At 34.8% G+C, this 19865-nt stretch overlaps 1 protein-coding gene across 4 annotated transcripts in view; it reads left to right on the top strand.

The window, feature by feature from the left end:
• The window catches only part of fgfrl1a (fibroblast growth factor receptor like 1a), a 147184-nt gene that overhangs the window by 75038 nt on the left and 52281 nt on the right, over positions 1 to 19865 (top strand). For all 4 annotated transcript variants that reach the window (XM_048177057.1, XM_048177059.1, XM_048177058.1 and 1 more), the window contains one exon: positions 2 to 274. In XM_048177057.1, the coding sequence (XP_048033014.1) occupies positions 2 to 274 (273 nt within the window). The remainder of the gene's footprint in view (position 1; positions 275 to 19865) is intronic.

Genomic DNA, 19865 nt, shown 5'->3' with positions numbered 1-19865 from the left:
GGTCCTCCACGTGTAGCCGAGAAGATTGCCCACCGGCAGTCCGTCAGAATTGGGCGCACCATGAAACTTCAGTGTCCTGTGGAGGGTGATCCGCCGCCCCTCATCATGTGGACCAAAGACGGAAGAAACATCCACAGTGGTTGGATGCGCTTCAGGGTCCTTCACCAAGCCCTGCGCATCAAAGAGGTGGAGGCAGAGGATGCTGGGACCTTCATTTGTAAAGCCACCAATGGCTTTGGCAGCGTCAACATTAACTACACCCTCATCGTCATCGGTAAGCATGCTTTAGCTACTTTTTCACAAAACCTCTCAAAATAGCAGTTTATCTTGAGAACAGTGGGTCTCATAGACTAATATATGTGTGCAGTATTTCATATTTGTACTCACAGGAGAAATTATCACGAACAATTTTCACCTAAATGCGTGAATTTGTTCTTAACCTTGTTCTTATGTTAATGCATTTGGAGTATTTTAAATGAGTGACCGTGTTCCTGAGGTTAGTCATTTGCATAAATGTAAATGAAATAAAACATCCCAATCTCCTTATAAAGGCTTTCTGCACAGCCTTTCCTTTATAGCCTTTCATCATTCTCGGCAAACATGAGACTCTGAAGATGCTCTTTCACTTGAGAGGACAGTATCCTCAAAATCAGTTCAAACAGAATAAACACCTTTATACAGACCCAGATTACACAGCTCTCATTAGCCAGCTGTACATACATATATCTGCGTTTGAAGCTTGCTCAAGCTGTAACTAGCTTTTCTTACTCTTTCACTGTCAGGTTTATGTTCAGTTTGTTTGTGGTTTAGGGGCCGTTTACACAACAACGTTTTCAACTAAAAATGGAAAACTTTTTTGGCTGCTTGTTTACACGACAACATCTAGTTTTGAGGGCCCTGAAAATGCAAGCTTTTGAAAACGATACTGCTATCATCTCCATGTAAACAACTAAAACGCGAATTTGTGAAAATGTGTGCATATACGTAATACATCATGCGCATTCATATTATGTGTTCTGTCTATACGTGCGTAGTGTTTCTTTACAAAGTGGCATCGCCAACTATTGGCCTGGCAGCATAATACAGTGTTTTTAGTCGTTTGAGTCGTGTGAATGGGGATCATTTTGACAACGTTGTCATCTGAATGCGAAAAACAACAAGGTTTTCAGTACATTGTGTAAACGTACCCTTTAGTTTGGTTTTGTTCTTTTCCTGTTTGACTATGTTCCCAGTCCATGTTTGTTTCTGTAGTTACTGATCATGGCCTAGTTTATTTCCTTAGTTACTGATTAGTTTCACCTGAATTTGATTTAGCTCCCTTTATTTGCCCTGTGTATTTATACCCTTACATTCACTGTACATGATGAAATAGATTTATGATGAAGTATCTATGTATCATCTTCAAATGATAAGACCACCCAGAGTATGAGATTGTTTGTGAACATGTGGTTTCAGTTGTTTTAGTACCAGTTATCCATAAGAATTCATATTTAAAATTAATTTATTAAAGTTATTATTAGTAAATCATGATTTGTTTGTGAAAACGTTTGAATGCAGATTTCCCACACAAATTTTTAAGACCCATTATCTCCTATTGTGAACTTTTTTCAATATATTGGAGGTCTACCTGGCCAAAGCATTGACAGTGCACCAGTGTTAATTTAGTTGACGAATAATTTTCATCATAATTTTCGTCAACATTTTTTCACGGATGAAAATGAGACGATGAATAAATAAAAATACGTTGTGAATGACTAAAACTATGACTAAAATCTACTCTAATTTTCGTCCACGAATAAAAACGAAATGAAAATTATAGAGAGGGATGATTTGAGAAGATGCACACATTTGAAGTGTAACGTGCTGATCTAACCGTGGGAAACGTGGTGCTGTTGCTTGCTCTACAGGTTCGCCCAGCAGCACTTCAGGCTTCTTCGCAATTAATGAGTAGCACACATTTATGCCAAACGATTGCTTACAAGCTAATATTGATGAATTATGACAATGTTTACTACACAATGTTTATATGGAAAAATGTTTTAGACGGTTGTAATAATGCACATTTTATCTCCCTCACCTGAACTTAAATGAGCAGCCTGCAACTACAGTACAGACCACAGACATTTCAGAACAAGAGTCACAGTGTGTTTTGGGATAGTTTATAATTATTATATTTTCCTGGTCATTATTGTTATTTTGTTTTTAATTTAATTTAATTTCTTTTTAATTCATAGTAAACTACTGTATTTCCTGTCACAAGAAGGAAAGACTAAGAACATTATTTGACACATTATTCAATATATTTTACAAGTATAAGTGTTATTATAGTTAACTAAACCTAAAACCATAAAAAAAAAAAACTTCATTACTTGAAATAAATGTTAACTGAAATAAAAAATAGATATATAAAAAATGTAAATTTATTTTATTTCATTTAGTTTCTGAGCTTTAGGTTAACCTGATGTACTAAAATATCTAAAACAGAAATAAAAAAATAAAAAAACTATATAGACATTTAAAAGCAAAAACTAAAAGACATACCCTAGTGAAAAAATAGTATACTTAAGCACAATTTATTCGTATGTACTTAGTATGTACTTAGTATAACTAAATGTATTTGTGGCGCGCTATAAATTGGTATACTTAAGGTCTGCTAAATTGGAACAACTAAATTTTGTACTAAATGCATTTTAGTTGTCCAAAAGCAGTACTGAAGTTCAACTGAAGTTGTATTAAATATACTTATTTGTGCTAAAGTGGAACTATTCCAAGTATACTTAAGTACACTTTAAATATACTCTTGTATTTACGTTTTGAAATGCAGAATTCACTCAGCATAAACTTTAAATGTATTTTGGTGACATTATTGCAGTTCATTTACACTGTAAGAGTGTTGAACATACATTAATCTTATACTGATAACAAACTTTTAGTGATTTTAAAACACATTGCAATGGCATTCCAAGGGAACTTGTAGTTTGCTAATGGTATCATTATAGTGTGCTTCAAATAGACTACAATAAAGTAATCTTTATAAATCAAATTACAGCTTTAGAATATGCCTTTTACAGACAGCTCCAGTATACCAGTAACTAACTTATCCAGTGAATATCAGTGAGACAGTGGGAACAGATGTACATGTATATTGAATGCAGGAACCAGTACGGGCTGGAATTGAACCCGGGTCACGCGGGCCGCTGTCGCACGAGCGCAATTTCAGGGCACAAGAGCGCAAAATTATGAATATAGACACAGTAAGTGGAGCGTGAAAATAAACGTGAAACGGCCTGTTGCTATACAAAACGAACATGCATTAAACTTTAAGCTGTTGAAGAAATAAAACCATTAGACGCAACATTAAATATCAAGAATGTTTTGCTTCCCCTTTTACCTGACATTATCTGTCATTAACACAACATAAAGCAATTGCATAAACCTGCACGTTAGTTTTATTCTTGTGCGCTCACTAAAACAGTTGTGAAAAAATGTGAACGTGCAGATCTGCTTGTGCAACTGCTTGTGTTTCCGTGTGTGCGGATGAAATATAATTCGTAACATTTCTCTGCCGATTGTCTCTGCGCGCTTCAACTCTTAATGCACCACAACTGCTCCTGACAAAACACAATTAAATGATTTGTCGGTCTTGCGGATTTACGCATAAATTAAAATGATTTACTTTTCATGCAGTAAATGTTTCTGGATTTATTTGACATTTTAACTTTCTGCGTTTTTTTTTTTTTTTTTGCTCAGGATCAGTTTAATAAATTTGATTCATTAATTTAATCATTCATAATATTTTGACAGCCAAAAGGGGAATGTGCCAAATGGGAAAAGTGTATTACAGTAGGTGCATTGAAGTGCATTAGGAATACACTAATGTAATAAAACTTCTGATCAGGTACGTGAATTTCTTTCACCATTTCAAACTGACTATATGTTGTTTTCTTTATTTGTCATAATTACAAATACCTGATATTCAAAGTGTGAGCAAATTATTAAAAAAAGGTAAAGGTCATAATTATAAAACTTACTTATGATTATTTTTTGCAACTCAAACACATTTCCTGTAAACTTTTATCTAGGCCAATACTATTGTTTTATACTAAACAAGTAGAACTCAAATACTGTTCATTGAATTGTATTTAATCATAACAGGGCAACATAGTATTAAAAAATAAATTACTGAAGTAAAAATTTAACAAATGAAATCATTTTATTTGCAAATTTCTCATGGTTACATCTGAGCTGTTGGCAAAAGTTGGGTTTGAAAATTCTGCCCTTACAGCCAATTAGCAGAAACAAACTAGATGTTTCAGTTCCCTAGTGAAAAAAAAAAGTATACTTAGTATACTTGCAGCAAGACTAATTATTAGTATATTTCAAGTGTGTTAATGATTAGTTCGTTTAAAGTGTGCTATTTTGAAACAACTAATTTTGTACTAAGTATATTTAAGTTGAAATTAAGTAGTATTAAAATACAACTTTAAGTATATTTAGTATACTTATGTGTGCTAAATTGGAACAACTTCAAGTATACTTAGTACACTTTAAGTATATGTCTGTGTAGGGACTAATTACATGCTTGATTAGTGATATTAAAGTGTACTTAATTTGTGTTATAAGTATACTTTATTTGTGTTAAAAGTATATTTTTTTGTTATAATATATGTTGTATTATAAGTATACTTTATTTCTGTTATAAGTATACTTTTATTTGTGTTATAAGTATACTTTATTTCTGTTATGAGTACACTTTGTGTTATATATATACACTTTATTTGTGATTTAAGTAGGCTACATTACAAAATAATTACGAGTGTCTTCAGAAAACACAAGCAATATACACTGAATATATTATTTTACAGGTAATAGTATATACTGTATGCTCAGTACCTTTGGCTTATTCCAAATAATAAACATTACACGCTTTGCAGTCAATAACAATACACTTTGTTATTACTTATACTTTGTATAATATAGTCAACATTTGAAGCGGATCAAAACCTTTAATCAAAGTTGTCCTAACTTTTTTGATCCACTTCAAATGTTGACTACTGTACTTTGAATTACATAATCTCACACAATACAGTTGTGCTATTATTTAAATACAGTTTAACACATTTTCCCAAAGTTGAATGCATTTGTTTTCAAGGCCATTAAAATAAATAAAATGTAACAACATCACTAATGAAGAGACATATTTCATTGACAAATCCAATAGTTTTTATTTAAACTTAGATTCAGCAAAACTTACCATGTTTTTCATTAAAGAAAAAAAAAAAAATATTGGACCATGGTGACCCTCTATACACAAATACAAATTACACATTATATTCCATTTTCTGATGAGCTTCTCATTGTGTCTGATGGCACAATGATGACCGCAGAGACTTGTGAAGAACAGCATCTGTTGACAGAATATACCAAAGATATAAGACAGCATGTTCAACTCTTTATTCACGTTTACAATAGTCTGTCTAAATCCTACATTGTACCAATACTATTTTTGAACAGTAAATGAGGATTAGCAGCAGGTAATTGTATCAGAATGGCATGTCGATATTGTTTTCGGTACATAGTCAAGCATAAAACACTTTATAAATTAATATCGTACAGAATACGGGCCGATTTGACCAATCATATGAATGTTTTGGTGCTGCATACAAACATGTGCCATAAACCACCACACAAAATCTCAAAAAGGAGATATCAAGCCGAAATATTGCTCTCCGTTTGTTAAAGAAAATAAAATAAAGTTTGTTAACTGGTAGACTACAACTTACCTCCCAATAGCAGCACTTTTCTCCGGTTCTTTCAGGATCACGTAGGCCATTAGATTAGCCGGTTGTCGTCGCCATCACGGTCAGGCTGCGATGTCACTTGATTGAACTGGTCAGAATCCCCAAGACTGAGTGATGTATTGCGCTTTCAGTGTTTTATTAAATAAATTATGCATTGCGACATTATACTTCACCTGAGTGACTGAGCGAGGGGATTCAGACGACGACCGTGACGTCAGCAGCTCTGATTGGCTGAAGGCAGTGAGCAAAAAAATCTGATTGGTCACAGACCAAGTTGAAGAGACATTTGAATTCCGATAAGTTTAACCACTCAACATATTTTTTCGCATTACTTATGCTGCTGGTGTGTTGTTTAATATAGATTTGTGTGTACGATTGTAAAATGATTCTGCCAGTGTAAACTTAATAAACATTTACACATATTTGGAAATTGTAGGCTACACTGCATATACTAAATGGGCTTGTAATGCATTCATACTGAAATAAATAGCACAAGTAATATAATGAATTCCAAGGATGAAGAAGTAAACTTAAAAAATATACTCAAATTTAACATTAGATACACTACAACTTCAGGATATTAAATAATGTATTTTTTAAATATATTTTCAGCACACTGTTAAAATATACCTCAAATATATTTTTATAAAGTGCAAATAAATACACTTTTAAAAAATAAACTGAACTTAAACTTCAAGTATATTTTTATAAAATATATTTTTTAGAAAATATACTAAAGTACAATTATTTTAAAGTGTGTTAAAAGTTGCATTGTGAAAATATGATACTAATATACTTTTTATATATTTAATGAAAGTACATTTTTTGTTAGTATATTTGCAGTATACTATAGAAAAAGGGAATATATTTAAAATACAATAAAGTATGCTTTTTTTTCACTAGGGTTCATACTTCATATTTCTGTGGTTTGCACAAAAAGAAAGTCTCATCTAAAAATTGATATAGCATTATCTAAAAATAATTTGATTATTCTCGGATTTGAAAAACATGGTGAGACTTGTGTCTTTAGCTACAATTACTTTCTAGACTCTAAAGTTTCCTTCTGACAAATGTGCCAAAATCTGCAACACAGATTCCCAATAGTGTGCACTCCAGCGAGTTCGGTTGTTCAACAAAAGTACAGCAAAACCGATTGTTGGTGAGTGTGATGGCATTGGCTTTATGGTGTGTTCAAAACATATCAATCATTGTGGTTCAACCAATAGTAGGCCGTTGGAGCAGGCCAATGGGGGTCAAGGTTTAGCTTCAGTAGTTACAGTGTTTTCAAGTCATGTCAGAAAGAATGTATTTAAAATGCACATGAACATCAGCACAATTCATAATTATGAGTTAATTTCCTTAATAGTTCCCGAGTTAAGTATGTGATGGTGAGAAAACATGTCAGTCAATGGATGCAGAGTCTGCCTAGTGAAAAAAACCCTACCAAAATGTATTTAAAATAGGCCTACATTCATTTCACACTAACTAAAAACCCATTAATATGCAGTAGTCAGTATTTGAAGTGGATCAAAAAAGTTCATCAAAGTTGTCCTTAGAAGAAGATTTTAGATGATGATTTTCAGATGTTGACTCTTTAGAGACATACTGACAAAAGTATTTTAATTAAACTTTATTTGCAGTTCTTTATTGCACAATGCATATTTACATTTATTAATTTATTTCTAAATATTAAGCATAAAATGTGTTTAATATAACTATTAGTAAGGATAGTACCCTAGTGAAAAAAAAAGTATACTTTATTGTATTTTAAATATATTCCCCTTTTCTATAGTACACTGCAAATATACTAACAAAAAATGTACTATCATTAAATATATAAAAAGTATATTAAAATATACTAATAATTAGTCTTGCTGCAAGTATACTTAGCATACTTTTTTTTCACTAGGGTATGATCACTGTATAATTTGAATGCAAGATGTATATATTTGTACTAAAGTATACTTGCAATAGTTCCACTTTAGCACAATCAAGTATACTTAAGTATATCTTTAGTTGGACCGCAACACAAAAATACTTGTTCCAGTTTAGCAGACTTTAAGTATACACATTTAGCATACTAAAAGTAGCTGCAGGGTATTTACATTAATTATGCAAATGTAAATGCAATTGTAGTACACTTAGCATAAAATAAATGTATTTTAAATAGATTTTAGTATATTTATTTTTCACTAGGATAAACACAAAAAATTACTACAACTTTTAACTAAAATTACAATGAAAACAGACAAACTAAAAATCTAATCTAATAAAAATTTTAAACAAAAACTTTAATAGTACCTCAATGATAAGTGTGTTTTGTTAGAGATCTGTGTATTGCTAGAGAAATGCTTAATGCATTACAATTTAACTAAATTAGATTTTAGTTAACTAAATCTTCTATAGATTTAGTCAACTAAAATCTTATGATATTTAGTCAACTAAAACTAGACTAAAACTAAAACAATTTCCAATGACTAAATGGCAAACTAAAACTAAATGGCATTTTAGTCAGAAGATTATTACTAAAACGAAATCAAAATTTGCTGTCAAAATTAACACTGCAGTGCACAAAGACAACCAGAAATGGCCTAAAAATGCATAATGATATTTAAATAGTTGATCCAATTTATTTTTTATTCTTTTTGCACAAAATAAAATAAAATATGACATCTGTAGCCATGAACAGCAACTTTGTTTGTTTAATCAACCAGAAATGGGCAAATCAAAATGAGCACCAGGAAAGGTAAAATACTTAATCCTCAACTCTCTAATCATTCTGGGTTTTTGATGGCCTTTTCTCAGACCTGTCGTCCAGTAGATGGACCTTTGTTCTGCTGTGTGTAAAGTTTAGAGGGCTGAATGAGTGTGCTGGCCGCTCGCCAAGTTAATCAGGCCTTAATTTGGCTGCATTCCACATGGTGATCTGTCCACTTATGTGAGGAGGGGCTCTGGGCCGATCTTGTGATCTGAAGACTTTCTGAGGACATGAACCCTGCTCCAAGTACATTCATTAGAGATGGTACACCGTCAAAACGGCAAATCACTGTTGTAACTTCTATAAGCACTGCAGTGATCACCAGGACCTTCTGTGTGTAGTCACCTTAAACTTCAAGGATAATAATGTTAACCAGTGGGGTAATTTGGGACTGCAGAAGCATCCATCTAAAGAAATGCCAATCCTAAATAAAGGCCCTGGTGAAGTGCCTCTTTCAGGGGGAGTTTTATATTAGCTGGACTAAGTTAATGATCCTTTTATTTGCCTCTTAGATGAGGCCTATGTGATGCAAGACAATGGAGCTAAATTTCAGAAAATGAGAACATCCCCAGCGTTCACATGGACTGTTTGTTTTGTAGCATACAGTGGGACATTAGTGATCTTGACCCCTGCATGTGCATCTTTTCAAGTAATGGCTACATAAAACTGATAACTATTTGTTGAAAATTGTTTTCCTTTGCCCTGTTAATTATTGCATTTTCCTGTTAAAGGACAATGTATAATGTGTGTCAAAGTGTGCGTGCTAATTTATAATCTCCTGTGATTTAATATCTGACTGATATAAAAAATAAAAAAAAAGATAAAGTAAAGCTGATGCTAAATCAAGTCAAGGGGCCTTTTCACTATGAGTGAAAAAATTATTGTTTTTTTGTCAGCCTTGTCAATGAAAGTAAAATTTACTTTGGGCATCCATATTATTTATGCAAAATACAACCAATCAAAAAAATTTATTTGGATATATTGCCACTCTCCTGACATTAAATAGTGGAAATTATAGCAGCGTGATAGGAATGCATCATAGTATATTTATAGTAATACCTGTCGTTTTTAGCAAAATTAAAATAATATTAATTCACAGTTTTTGTTTGAGGCCTGGTGGGTATTGTATATGCTTGACATGTTCTATGGTAGTGCTTATATATTACACTGTGTCTACACTGGATGTAACAAAGCGACCATTGTAAATACTTTTAGGGCCCTATTTTAACAATCTAAGCGCATGGTCTAAAGCGCATGGCGCAAGTGCGCTCAGGGCATGTCCGAATCCACTTTTGCTAGTTTAAGGACGGGAAAAATGGTTTGTCTAAAAGGGTTGTCCTTATTTTCCTTATAATGTGTAATGGGGTAGTGAAACCTACCCATTCCCTCCCCACTTAAAAAAAAACAAGTAAACAGCATAAAACACGCAAGGAGAATCAAAGCAGGCAATATGAGAATAAGAAAACAAGCGTGTATAAAAAGTTTTCTCATAATTAAGCATGAATGAGAAGTTTCTTAGCAGCTGAAGTCAATAAGCGAACCCCTGAACTTTGGGTGGGTAGGGAGGGGCGGCAGGGGCAGCTGCCAAGATGACCTCAGTTGAGCAGCTGCACCCACTGTGCTGGGATGCCCAAGATGTGCCAAGACAGCTTTGATGCACCGCAACCGTCTCTGCCATGCTGTTTAGTCAAGGCCCTTGAACTTGGACTTGTTTGTTAATCCCTCTGCTGGCACATTCCACCTTTAACGCAATTCAAGTCATGCCAATGGAGGCCGAGGTGTAGTTTGATAGGTGTTATGTTGTTTTGAAGTGCTTTGGAAAGCCAAGATTTTACAAATAATATATTAAAAAATCTAAAATATCTTTGTCATGGCTCTATGAAATTGCAACACCAAAATGTGAAGTTTTACTGACATCTCTGGGATAATATTGTATTTAGAATAAAGCATTTTTATATTTGTAGATGTCAGATTGTTACATGATTTGCTTTGGCTTTTAAAGGTAATTCCCCTAGTGGAACACTTTTATGAGATGTCATAACATCTGCGTTATGCTCTTTATATGGTGTTCCATATGGTAAATAAAGCGATCCACAGTAAAGAACATCCTTGTTTCCTTCTCTGGATGAGAACTATAAATGTGAGGATGTAAAGTAATCTATTCATTTCTCAAGATATGGATTCAATAATTTGCCAGGCCATCAGAACTTTTGTTTATTATTCTATATATGCACTTTTGAATTCAGTGATAAATATTGACACCTTTTTCTTATTATGGCTTCTTCACACCCCGCCAACTTCTCCATCGCAGTTTCATTTGTATAAATATTTTCACTTCTTTCCATCTTTGTTATATTTCAGGGCACTAAAGCACATGTCTGCACAGAAGCCAGAACTATGCATTATACTTATGCGCTGTAAGAAAAAAGAAGGCTTTCCTGATATTTTTCTTGCTCTCTTGAACTGAAATTTTTACATTCACTTGGTTTGGTATCCACTGCCCCTTTTTCACTCCATTTGAAACTTCAATTTCAGGACAAGATCAACTCACAAGACAATTTATGAAACCACTAATTCCTGCTTCAGTTCCAAATCCTGTTCTGTTAGTTAATGGATCTAAACCTTAAAATTGCTCATGTGGTATGTGTACACAAAGCATGTCAAGATCAGATCCTCCCATGTGTAATACGCATTTCCACTTTGCAACAAAACCACTACATTTGGAGTTGGATCTGTGGTGTATTGGTTACATGTTAATTCATGGTGCTCATGTGGATAATACAGGTTTGACTGCAGTTTGCAACATTTCATATCATGTTTCCTTATTCTACCCATCGTTTTCTGTCCTCTCTGTCCTGTGCCTAAGAATTAAAGTGGTTAAAAAAAAAAAGAAGTAGAAAATAAAAACTTTTTTTTTTTTTCACTTATTAATAAATTATTTTATTTGCAGTTGTTGAGGTTTAAAATTATTTCTAAAAATGATTTCTAAAAAGCACCTCTTTCTAAAAAGAACCATTTTAGGTTTCCCAAAGAACCTTTCAGTGACCATTTCTTAAAATTACCAGTTGTTCTTAATGTAAAGAACATTATAATAATCTAATAATCTAAATATTTTTTCAATAGCCGAATTTGGTTTGTAATTGTGGCTGAACCAAGCTCAAGTGGAAATAATACTGGAACCGTTCTTAGAACTGTTCGGCCCGATGGTGGAAAAGTGGTAGATGCCAATAAAGAACCTTTTATTTTTAAAAGTGTATGGTGCAGGACAGGTTATGTACCAAATGTAATCACAAAGAGCATTGTGCTATATATCTTCATCTCAGTCCTTGTATCCTAAAATCAGGTTGAGTCATCAGTTTTCTGGGCTTTTTTGCGTAGTAGAACAGCATGTGTAGTCTGTCTCTGTCCAGTGTGGCTCTGTGATCGAATGTCCTTGTGAGGACAGAAGACCTCATTAGTGGCTTTGCCCTTCCTCAAACCAGATGGGAAAGACATTACTGTCCATTTATCATGGATGGCTTTAATTTTAAGCAGCTCTCTCTTCTTACCAACTCCAAGCATATTCCCAGTCTGCTGGGCCTGCTATGTTTCTTTTTACTCCCTGAATGCCTGAATTCACTACTATCTCCTCTCCTTATTTATTAGCTTTTTTGTTAACATTTATGTTATTGCACCAGATGCATCATTGGCAGAGATAATGAGAAAAAGGTGGCTTTCAGAGCATCCAGCGGAAGCAAGGAATGATGGAGGGGAAAAAGACCGATTGAAAGAGCAGATTTCATATTTTGTTTCTGTTCTCTGTTCCCGGTTGTTGTGTTTGTTGGCCCTCACCTGCATAAACTGACTATTGCTACAGTAGAAAAACAAGATCAAGATTAGATTTACCGTCCATTTGTGATGACAGTGCAGACATGATTGTGGAATTGAGACATGTAGGAAGCTTCTGGGAAGTGCCTGGTGATTTATAGCAATTTGTGGAGTTTGTTCAGGCCCTGGAAGCTGCTGTTCAGCCAACATCTGGTAATGATCGTGGTGCTGAAAAAATGGAGCTTGAGATATCTACTGATCTCTATGCAGGGTTTCCCTCTGGACTTCAAGAGGCCCTATCACGGTCAAACTAGCATTGGGTGCGTGAAGCTCTACTGATCTTTCTGAAACAGTACTTACGAAACATCACAAGTAACACTCACATCTTTGTTCAGTTTTGTCTGAAATCTCTTTATGCACTTGTGTATTAAATTAAATTGAGTTGTTTGTTAAAAATCTTGAGGATATATGCAGATGAGTTCTGATTGTTGCTTGTTTTGCCTGTGGGTTTAGGCTTCGTTCCATTCAAGGTCAGATCTGGATATCTGACTTCCGACCATGAAACGCTCTGTTGTCTGAACCATGGCATTATAGAGAATACAAATAAAAGACATATGAATAAACAAGACGGCAATGCTGGCATTTATTTTGTAGGTGTTTCATTATCAACAGAGAGAATCATTTTCTGTGTCTCTGATGGCATTTATATGACAATTATGTACCTGCATCTCGGCAAAGTCAGAGTTGAACATGTCCACTTGAGTTAGACAGCCTACTTTAAGTGCCTTTTTATTTAAGTTTTCCAGTAAATGTAAGAAATTGAAAATTGTCTTTCCAAGTTGAATAGAATGAATGATTATTCCTGGTATGTTTGCTTTTTCTTTATAAGCCATTGAAAGTTTCTTTATGATTTTTGAGCATCATTTCAAATTCATATTCCCTACATGCGCAAGATATCAAGAATTGATGTCAAAAGTTTGGGGTCAGTAAGAGGTTTTTTTTTTTTTTTACTTTTATTACTTTATTTTTCTATTGTTGTTTGACAGACAGCAGCAGGTTTAATTTATTAGGCTGCGGTCACTTTGCACGGATCCTACTGACATACATTCTTTTCCAACTGATAATTCAAGCAAGTCACACTTAAGTAACAGTCTCCTGCTCAATCTATTCTCTGCTATATGCGTCGACCTAAAACTTAAACTTTTCACACTGTTTTGAAGTAACCTATTAAAATCATTCAGATGTCACATGCCATTGAAATCTGCATATCATGATATGTACATTTGCGATATTTCAGTGGTTTTCAACCTATGGGCCACGGCCCACTAGGGGTCCTCAGTGATCCTCCAGGTGAGCCGCGAGATAACTTAAAATTAATTTAAATATATTAATATAATTCATTAATTTAATATGTTACATTAAAAAAGCTAAATTAAATTAATTAAAAGATACATTTAAATCAAGGCACCACCTCTCTCGTACATATTCTGTGATTGTTTCGGTTCAGCCCAGGCCGTTTCTCATTGTGCTGCTGTAAAATACTGACTGACTGAACGGTGGCTCAAAATGCAAACTCTCTCAGTTGGAAAAAGAAAACCAGTGTCGTTAAAAAGGTTTTGATGGATAACGATTGTAATGAAGGTGAAGACGATTACAGTGACATACAGGAGTCGTACACAGCAAAATCCCCAGAGTTAAATCAACTCTGCTCAGGGTACATATGGTCCCTCTCTATATAGTGTTAAAGTAACACTGAAGCAGAGTTAAAGTTAATGAGATAATTAAGTGATTAATTAAGTGATGATTGAGAATTAGTGATGAACACTTGCTGTTCACAAGAACTACAACTGACTGCTGTAAACGGATGCTCGCCGAACAAGCGTGTTTTGGAGACATTTGAGAGGATCAGTGATGGTATGTGTTTAATAATTTTGAATGGATCCGCATTGTATTTAAATTCAGTCCTTTGGTATCTCCCCGTGGTCTTGTTTGGTATGACAGGTTGATGTGTGCTTATTTGTTTAAGTTACTGTATTACTGAGCAGAGTAAGTACTTTTAAGTTGTAAAGAATGTCTGCAAAGTATGTTTGCAAAAAAGAACTCTGAAGGTTCAAATCTATCTTGAGCTTCTTCTTTAAAGAAATAATAACATGGGGTTGAAAAGTAATAACACTACAATACAAATGTTTTTGTAAATTAAAAAAGGGGGGAGGGTCAGTATTGATTTGGAGAGGAGGGGGGCCTTGGCGTAAAAAAGGTTGGGAACCACTGCGATATTTCAATATATTGTGCAGCCCTAATTTTCAATGCAGCAAGTCAACATAAAATTTTGAGATTTGGGGGTCAGATTTATTAACAGTTTGCAACAGCGCAAACCCTTTTTTGACATTAAAAAACTACTTTCAGGATTTACTAAAGACGGTGAAAAATAGCTCTGAAAAGGTGTGGACACAGATATTTTTGCTGCTGACCTTATTGCATATGCATTTGCAGGAGTTTCCCTTTCAGATGCAAAATTTGTATGAGGAGTGTATTTAAATGAATCATGCAAGGAGGTTTGCTCTAGTCAATTTACAGGTATTATCACCATTATTTACTGAGCCCCCCCAAAAAAGCATGTCTTAAAACCAGACGCCAATTTACGCTTCTCTTAGTAGATTGCGTTGGTCATTATGGAAGTGATCCGGTTGCGCCTGTGTTCTTTAATTTGCACTTCGTCAGTAAATCATGTGCTGAACTTTCCACTCCCATCAGCGCTTTTATGGTTTTGTGCTCTCACACTAATTTGCCCTATTTAGTAAATCTGGCCGTAAATCTCCAAAGTCTTTACAGTGTGTTTGTGATGGTAAGAAATGGCAAAGCAACTAAACAGGTGTCACACTTTACCATCTTACAGGGAACCAAAGGCATTTTTTAACAAAATCACTATTCACTATATAAAATGGTGACCTGCAATTGTTACCTTAAAGAGCTATTTGATTCCAATAAAGGATTAGTCCACTTTCAAAAAAAAATTTCCTGATAATTTACTCACCCCCATGTCATCCAAGATGTCCATGTCCTTCTTTCTTCAGTCGAAAAGAAATTAAGGTTTTTGATGAAAACATTCCAGGATTATTCTCCTTATTGTGGACTTCAATTGGCCACAAATGATAGAAGTTGAAAATTGCAGTTTCAGTGCAGCTTCAAAGGGCTTTAAACTATACCAGACAAGGAATAAGGGTCTTATCTAGCGAAACAATCGGTCATTCTCTAAAAAAAAAAAAAAAAAGTATATGCTTTATAAACACAAATGATTGCCCCACAAGGGCTTCCGCCAGACCGCCATATTCTTCAAAAGACTCCGTATTCTTCAAAAAGCTTACGCTGTAAGTCCTACACCTTTCCTATTCAACTTACGGAAATAACGGAACTGGCGCCGCGTTCGTTACGTAAGTTGAATAGGGAAGGTGTATGACATACAGCGTAAGCTTTTTGAAGAATATGGAAGGCAGTCTGGTTGAAGCACTTGCAAAGTGATCATTTGTGTTTATAAAGCATATACATTTTTTTTTTTTTTTTTTTTTTAAATGGCCGATTATTTCACTAGATAAGACCCTTATTCCTCGTCTGGTATTGTTTAAAGCCATTTGAAGCAGCACTGAAACTGTAATTTTGACCTTCAACCGTTTTGGGCCAATTGAAGGAGAATAATCCTGGAATGTTTTCATCAAAAACCTTTACTTATTTTCAACTGAAGAAAGAATGACATGGACATCTTGGATGACATGGGGTGAGTAAATTATCAGGGAATACTAATCCTTTATTGGAATCAATTTGATGAGTCTTTTTAATATAATTTGTTGTCAGAGGATGCCAGTTTGTTTATGCTTAAAGTTCCTTTTCCTGTAACTAATATTAGTTTGATAGCTAGCTTGGTGGTATAGTGCTTCAAAATATTTGTCATTAAACATTATTTTCTTTTTGAAATCACACCAATCATTTGGCTTCTACAGAAGCAGGCAAAATCACTTTACAATTTAAGAGCACATGCAAGATCCTGGGTTGAAATGTTATAGCTAAAAAATCAATTTCTCTCTGGAGATTTTGAATGGAAATTTTACTTTCAGAAGCCTGCCGTTACAGTATAGCTGTTATTTCATGGGGGAATGGGATGTAATCGGAATGAGGAGTGTAAGTGGAGCCTCATTTCATGTGGTTTTTAGACCATGGATTCCTAAACGTTTTTGTCAGCCCTTTAGCCATAAAATATTTACTTAAAGTACCCCCTGAGATTTTAAGTTAACATTTCAGTATTTTAACATCACATTCACATGTTGACCGTTCTCTAATATTGGTTAATAGTCACATATCATGCAGGTAAACAAATAAAATATTTAATCTTTTTAAGTAAAGTTATTCTGACTTTGTAGCTGGACTATAAAGTGGACTCAAACCTCTTTTTAGCTGTGATAGTGTCTAAGTCCACATTACATTCACACTGGTGTTTTAGAAACCCAATCAAACTGAATAATAATAATAATAATAATTATTATTATTATTATTATTATTATTACTATTATTATAAAGATTATTATTATTATATTTTTAACTCTAATTATAATATATAATACTGTTGTAATTTACAATTGTACTGTAACATAAAAATGAATGTTTGATAATTATAAAAATATTTTATTTTACTCTACAAGTTACAATACTGATATTTATGTTTTAAATTCTTAAAGTCACCATGAAATAATAATAAAAACAAATCTTATTTTTAAAAATATTGCAGTATTTGTTGTTACTGATTTATCCGTGCACAAAATCAAGTCCTGTCCTATTTTTTTCTTGTTCAAGAAGCTGTTTCACTCTGATATGCATCACAATAGGAAAGAAAAGATGATTGCAACTTCTGTCATGCTGACTTTAACTTTTAACTTTTAACATTTCAAATCTTCTAGCTTTTATATTTTGGGGAATATTTGTGAAATGCTGTAAACGCTGCCAGCAAAATGTTGGAAACCACTGGACACACCACGACCCATCCAAGTGACATGTCTGGCAAAACAAGGTGGATCAAGCCCTTAGAAGAGCAACTGGTGTGGAGTTGAAGCCACACATTCCCTTAAACGTCCTCCTGGTTTTGCCCAATGCTGTTTCTTCAAGATGAAAATCAGGTGACCTTTCAAACCATCCAAAAAAAAAAAAAAAAAAAGGAAGAGATTATGTTTTATTTGCCCTCAAAAGAACCTTGTACAAAATACTGCTACATTCTTATCCATAATAATTGGCCTGTCATCAACATTTATTTCAAGGTGAGTCAAGATAAATTCGATGTTGAACCCTTGAATCTCTTTATAGTCAAAGCAACACAGCAAGTCAAGCAGATCCTCCCCTTTCTCATTGTTTCTGAGCAGCGATTCCGGAAATAGGGCTCAGGAAATAAAGATGCCATTTTGAACACACAATTATGAAAACATGCCGCCTGTCTCGTTACAGGTGGGGGTGAGCTTGGGTTTCAAAGGCATTGGTGGAGGGAGACACTCAAAGAGCTGGAAAAGGAAAAACACAAACAAAACTTTGAAGCAACCAGGCCGCTTGAATGCACGAAGCCTGGGATTACATTTCACGCCCCCCTGTTTATGAAGGTCCTGAGAAGGTGGGTGAGTCTAACAGGGCTTCCGTCCAGTCTGCACTGGTGTTCTGCATCGCTTCACCTTTTGTGGAAGACAGACACCAGAAAGAGAAGAAAGAGGAGGCGCATTCTGGTCTGCAGGGTTGAGAATTCATGAGACGTGCCTCAGAAAGGTGTGCTAGATATATGAGTCACGTAGGAATGAGAGAGATGATGGACTCCAAGGAATCATAGATGAGGAATCTATGATGAAGTGGAACCCTCTGTGAAGAATAAATCATGAGGAGTAAAATGAGTTTTGCTACATTTAGACACAACTCAAAAACATGCTGAATGTATTGTTCTCAAATCATTCAGTACTAAATAGTGGTGATTCTATGATGCATCGGTTTGGTAATAAAAATTCAGTGGATCAATTACAGAAAAAAAGCTACTAAAAATATATTTAAAACAGTTTATGTGACTACAGTGGTTCAACCTTAATATTATAAAGTGACGAGAATACTTTTTGTGCACCAAAAAAAAACAAAACAGTGACTTTATTCAACAATATCTAGTGATGGGCAATTTCAAAACACTGCTTCATGAAGCTTTGAAGCATTACGAATCATTTGTTTCGAATCAGTCGAATCTGTAAGTAACGTAACGAACCATAGACAAATAACCAGTGAATAAACTGTTATGTTGTATGTTCCTATGCAGTTTGATAAAGCATGGAATTTGATTTGAGCAATTTGAGTACCAGGTCTGGATAAGTATTGGGAAATAGAACTAAAAAGTAAACAAATAAACTTAATTAAAAAAAAAAAAAAAAAAAAAAAATTCAAGCAGCGTGTTCATGGTAAATTTAATGCTTGTTGAACACAATTGAATAAATCCAAGTTGCACATTTTTATTATGCAAAGCTCTCTTTTTACAAGCTAGTCTCTTTTGATCTTTACTAAATGAAGGTGCACGTGACTCAAACCAGCAACAGTTAAAAGAAAAAACGATCATCTAAATCAGTCTGTAGCCTACTTTGCTGTTTGATGATTGTTCAACATCAATCAATTACAGTACAAACTGTAAACGACAGTATGGTATCAAACAATCGTGCCAGAGGTGAATATATGCAGGTTATAAAGCATTTTAGGCTTATTAATAAAAATTAATAATCAACTTCTCAGCCTTGCACAGTTTTGCTGAACTCAAACTGAATTTATGGGCTTTAACTTAAATACAGTTAATTTCTAGGCCTCACCACATAAGGAAAAATAGGATATTTTTTTATTTGTTTCCATCTTCATAGATGGTCCAAACTGTTCTAAACAGGAACTACTATCTTTGCTCCGCTATCTTCATGATGCGCATAATCCCGCAGGTCGCTTTTTCATCTCCTCTCTCTTGCTTCTTCGATTCATGCACTAGAAGACAGGCGTCAGGCCGCAGTGAGCCTGGGCTGGGCCCCAGATTCCCCACTCTCCTCCTCCCTCCGCCTAGCCACACACCGCAGTTTCCCAGGTGCCACACCACATACAGCTCTCTTCGCCCTCTTGGCGAATGCCTTCCCTCCTAGCGTGAGGATGCCTCCACTAGCAGAGCAAGCTCCGCTGTTTCAGCCATTTCATCCCACCGTCTCTTACCCTATCCATTGTCTGTGGCCTGTAGATGTTAGCGTGAGGATGCCTCCGCTAATAGCGCAGGCCCGGTCATCAGTCTCAAACTCTCTTTTTGTCTTTGGTCTACAGCTCAACCACGGACCTTAGCGTGAGGCTGCCTCCGTTAGCGGCGCAGGCCCAGATGCCATATTTTACTCCCCAGTTTCCCTCTTTTCTACACTTCTTGTTCCTCCCCAGGCTCCAGGGACTGACCCAAGCGTGAGGTTGCCTCCGCTAGCGGC

This window comes from Megalobrama amblycephala, linkage group LG23, assembly GCF_018812025.1.
Source record: "Megalobrama amblycephala isolate DHTTF-2021 linkage group LG23, ASM1881202v1, whole genome shotgun sequence".
NCBI lineage: Eukaryota > Metazoa > Chordata > Actinopteri > Cypriniformes > Xenocyprididae > Megalobrama > Megalobrama amblycephala.
Note: the sequence above shows the minus strand (reverse complement) of the source record. Positions and strands in the feature narration are given on the sequence as shown.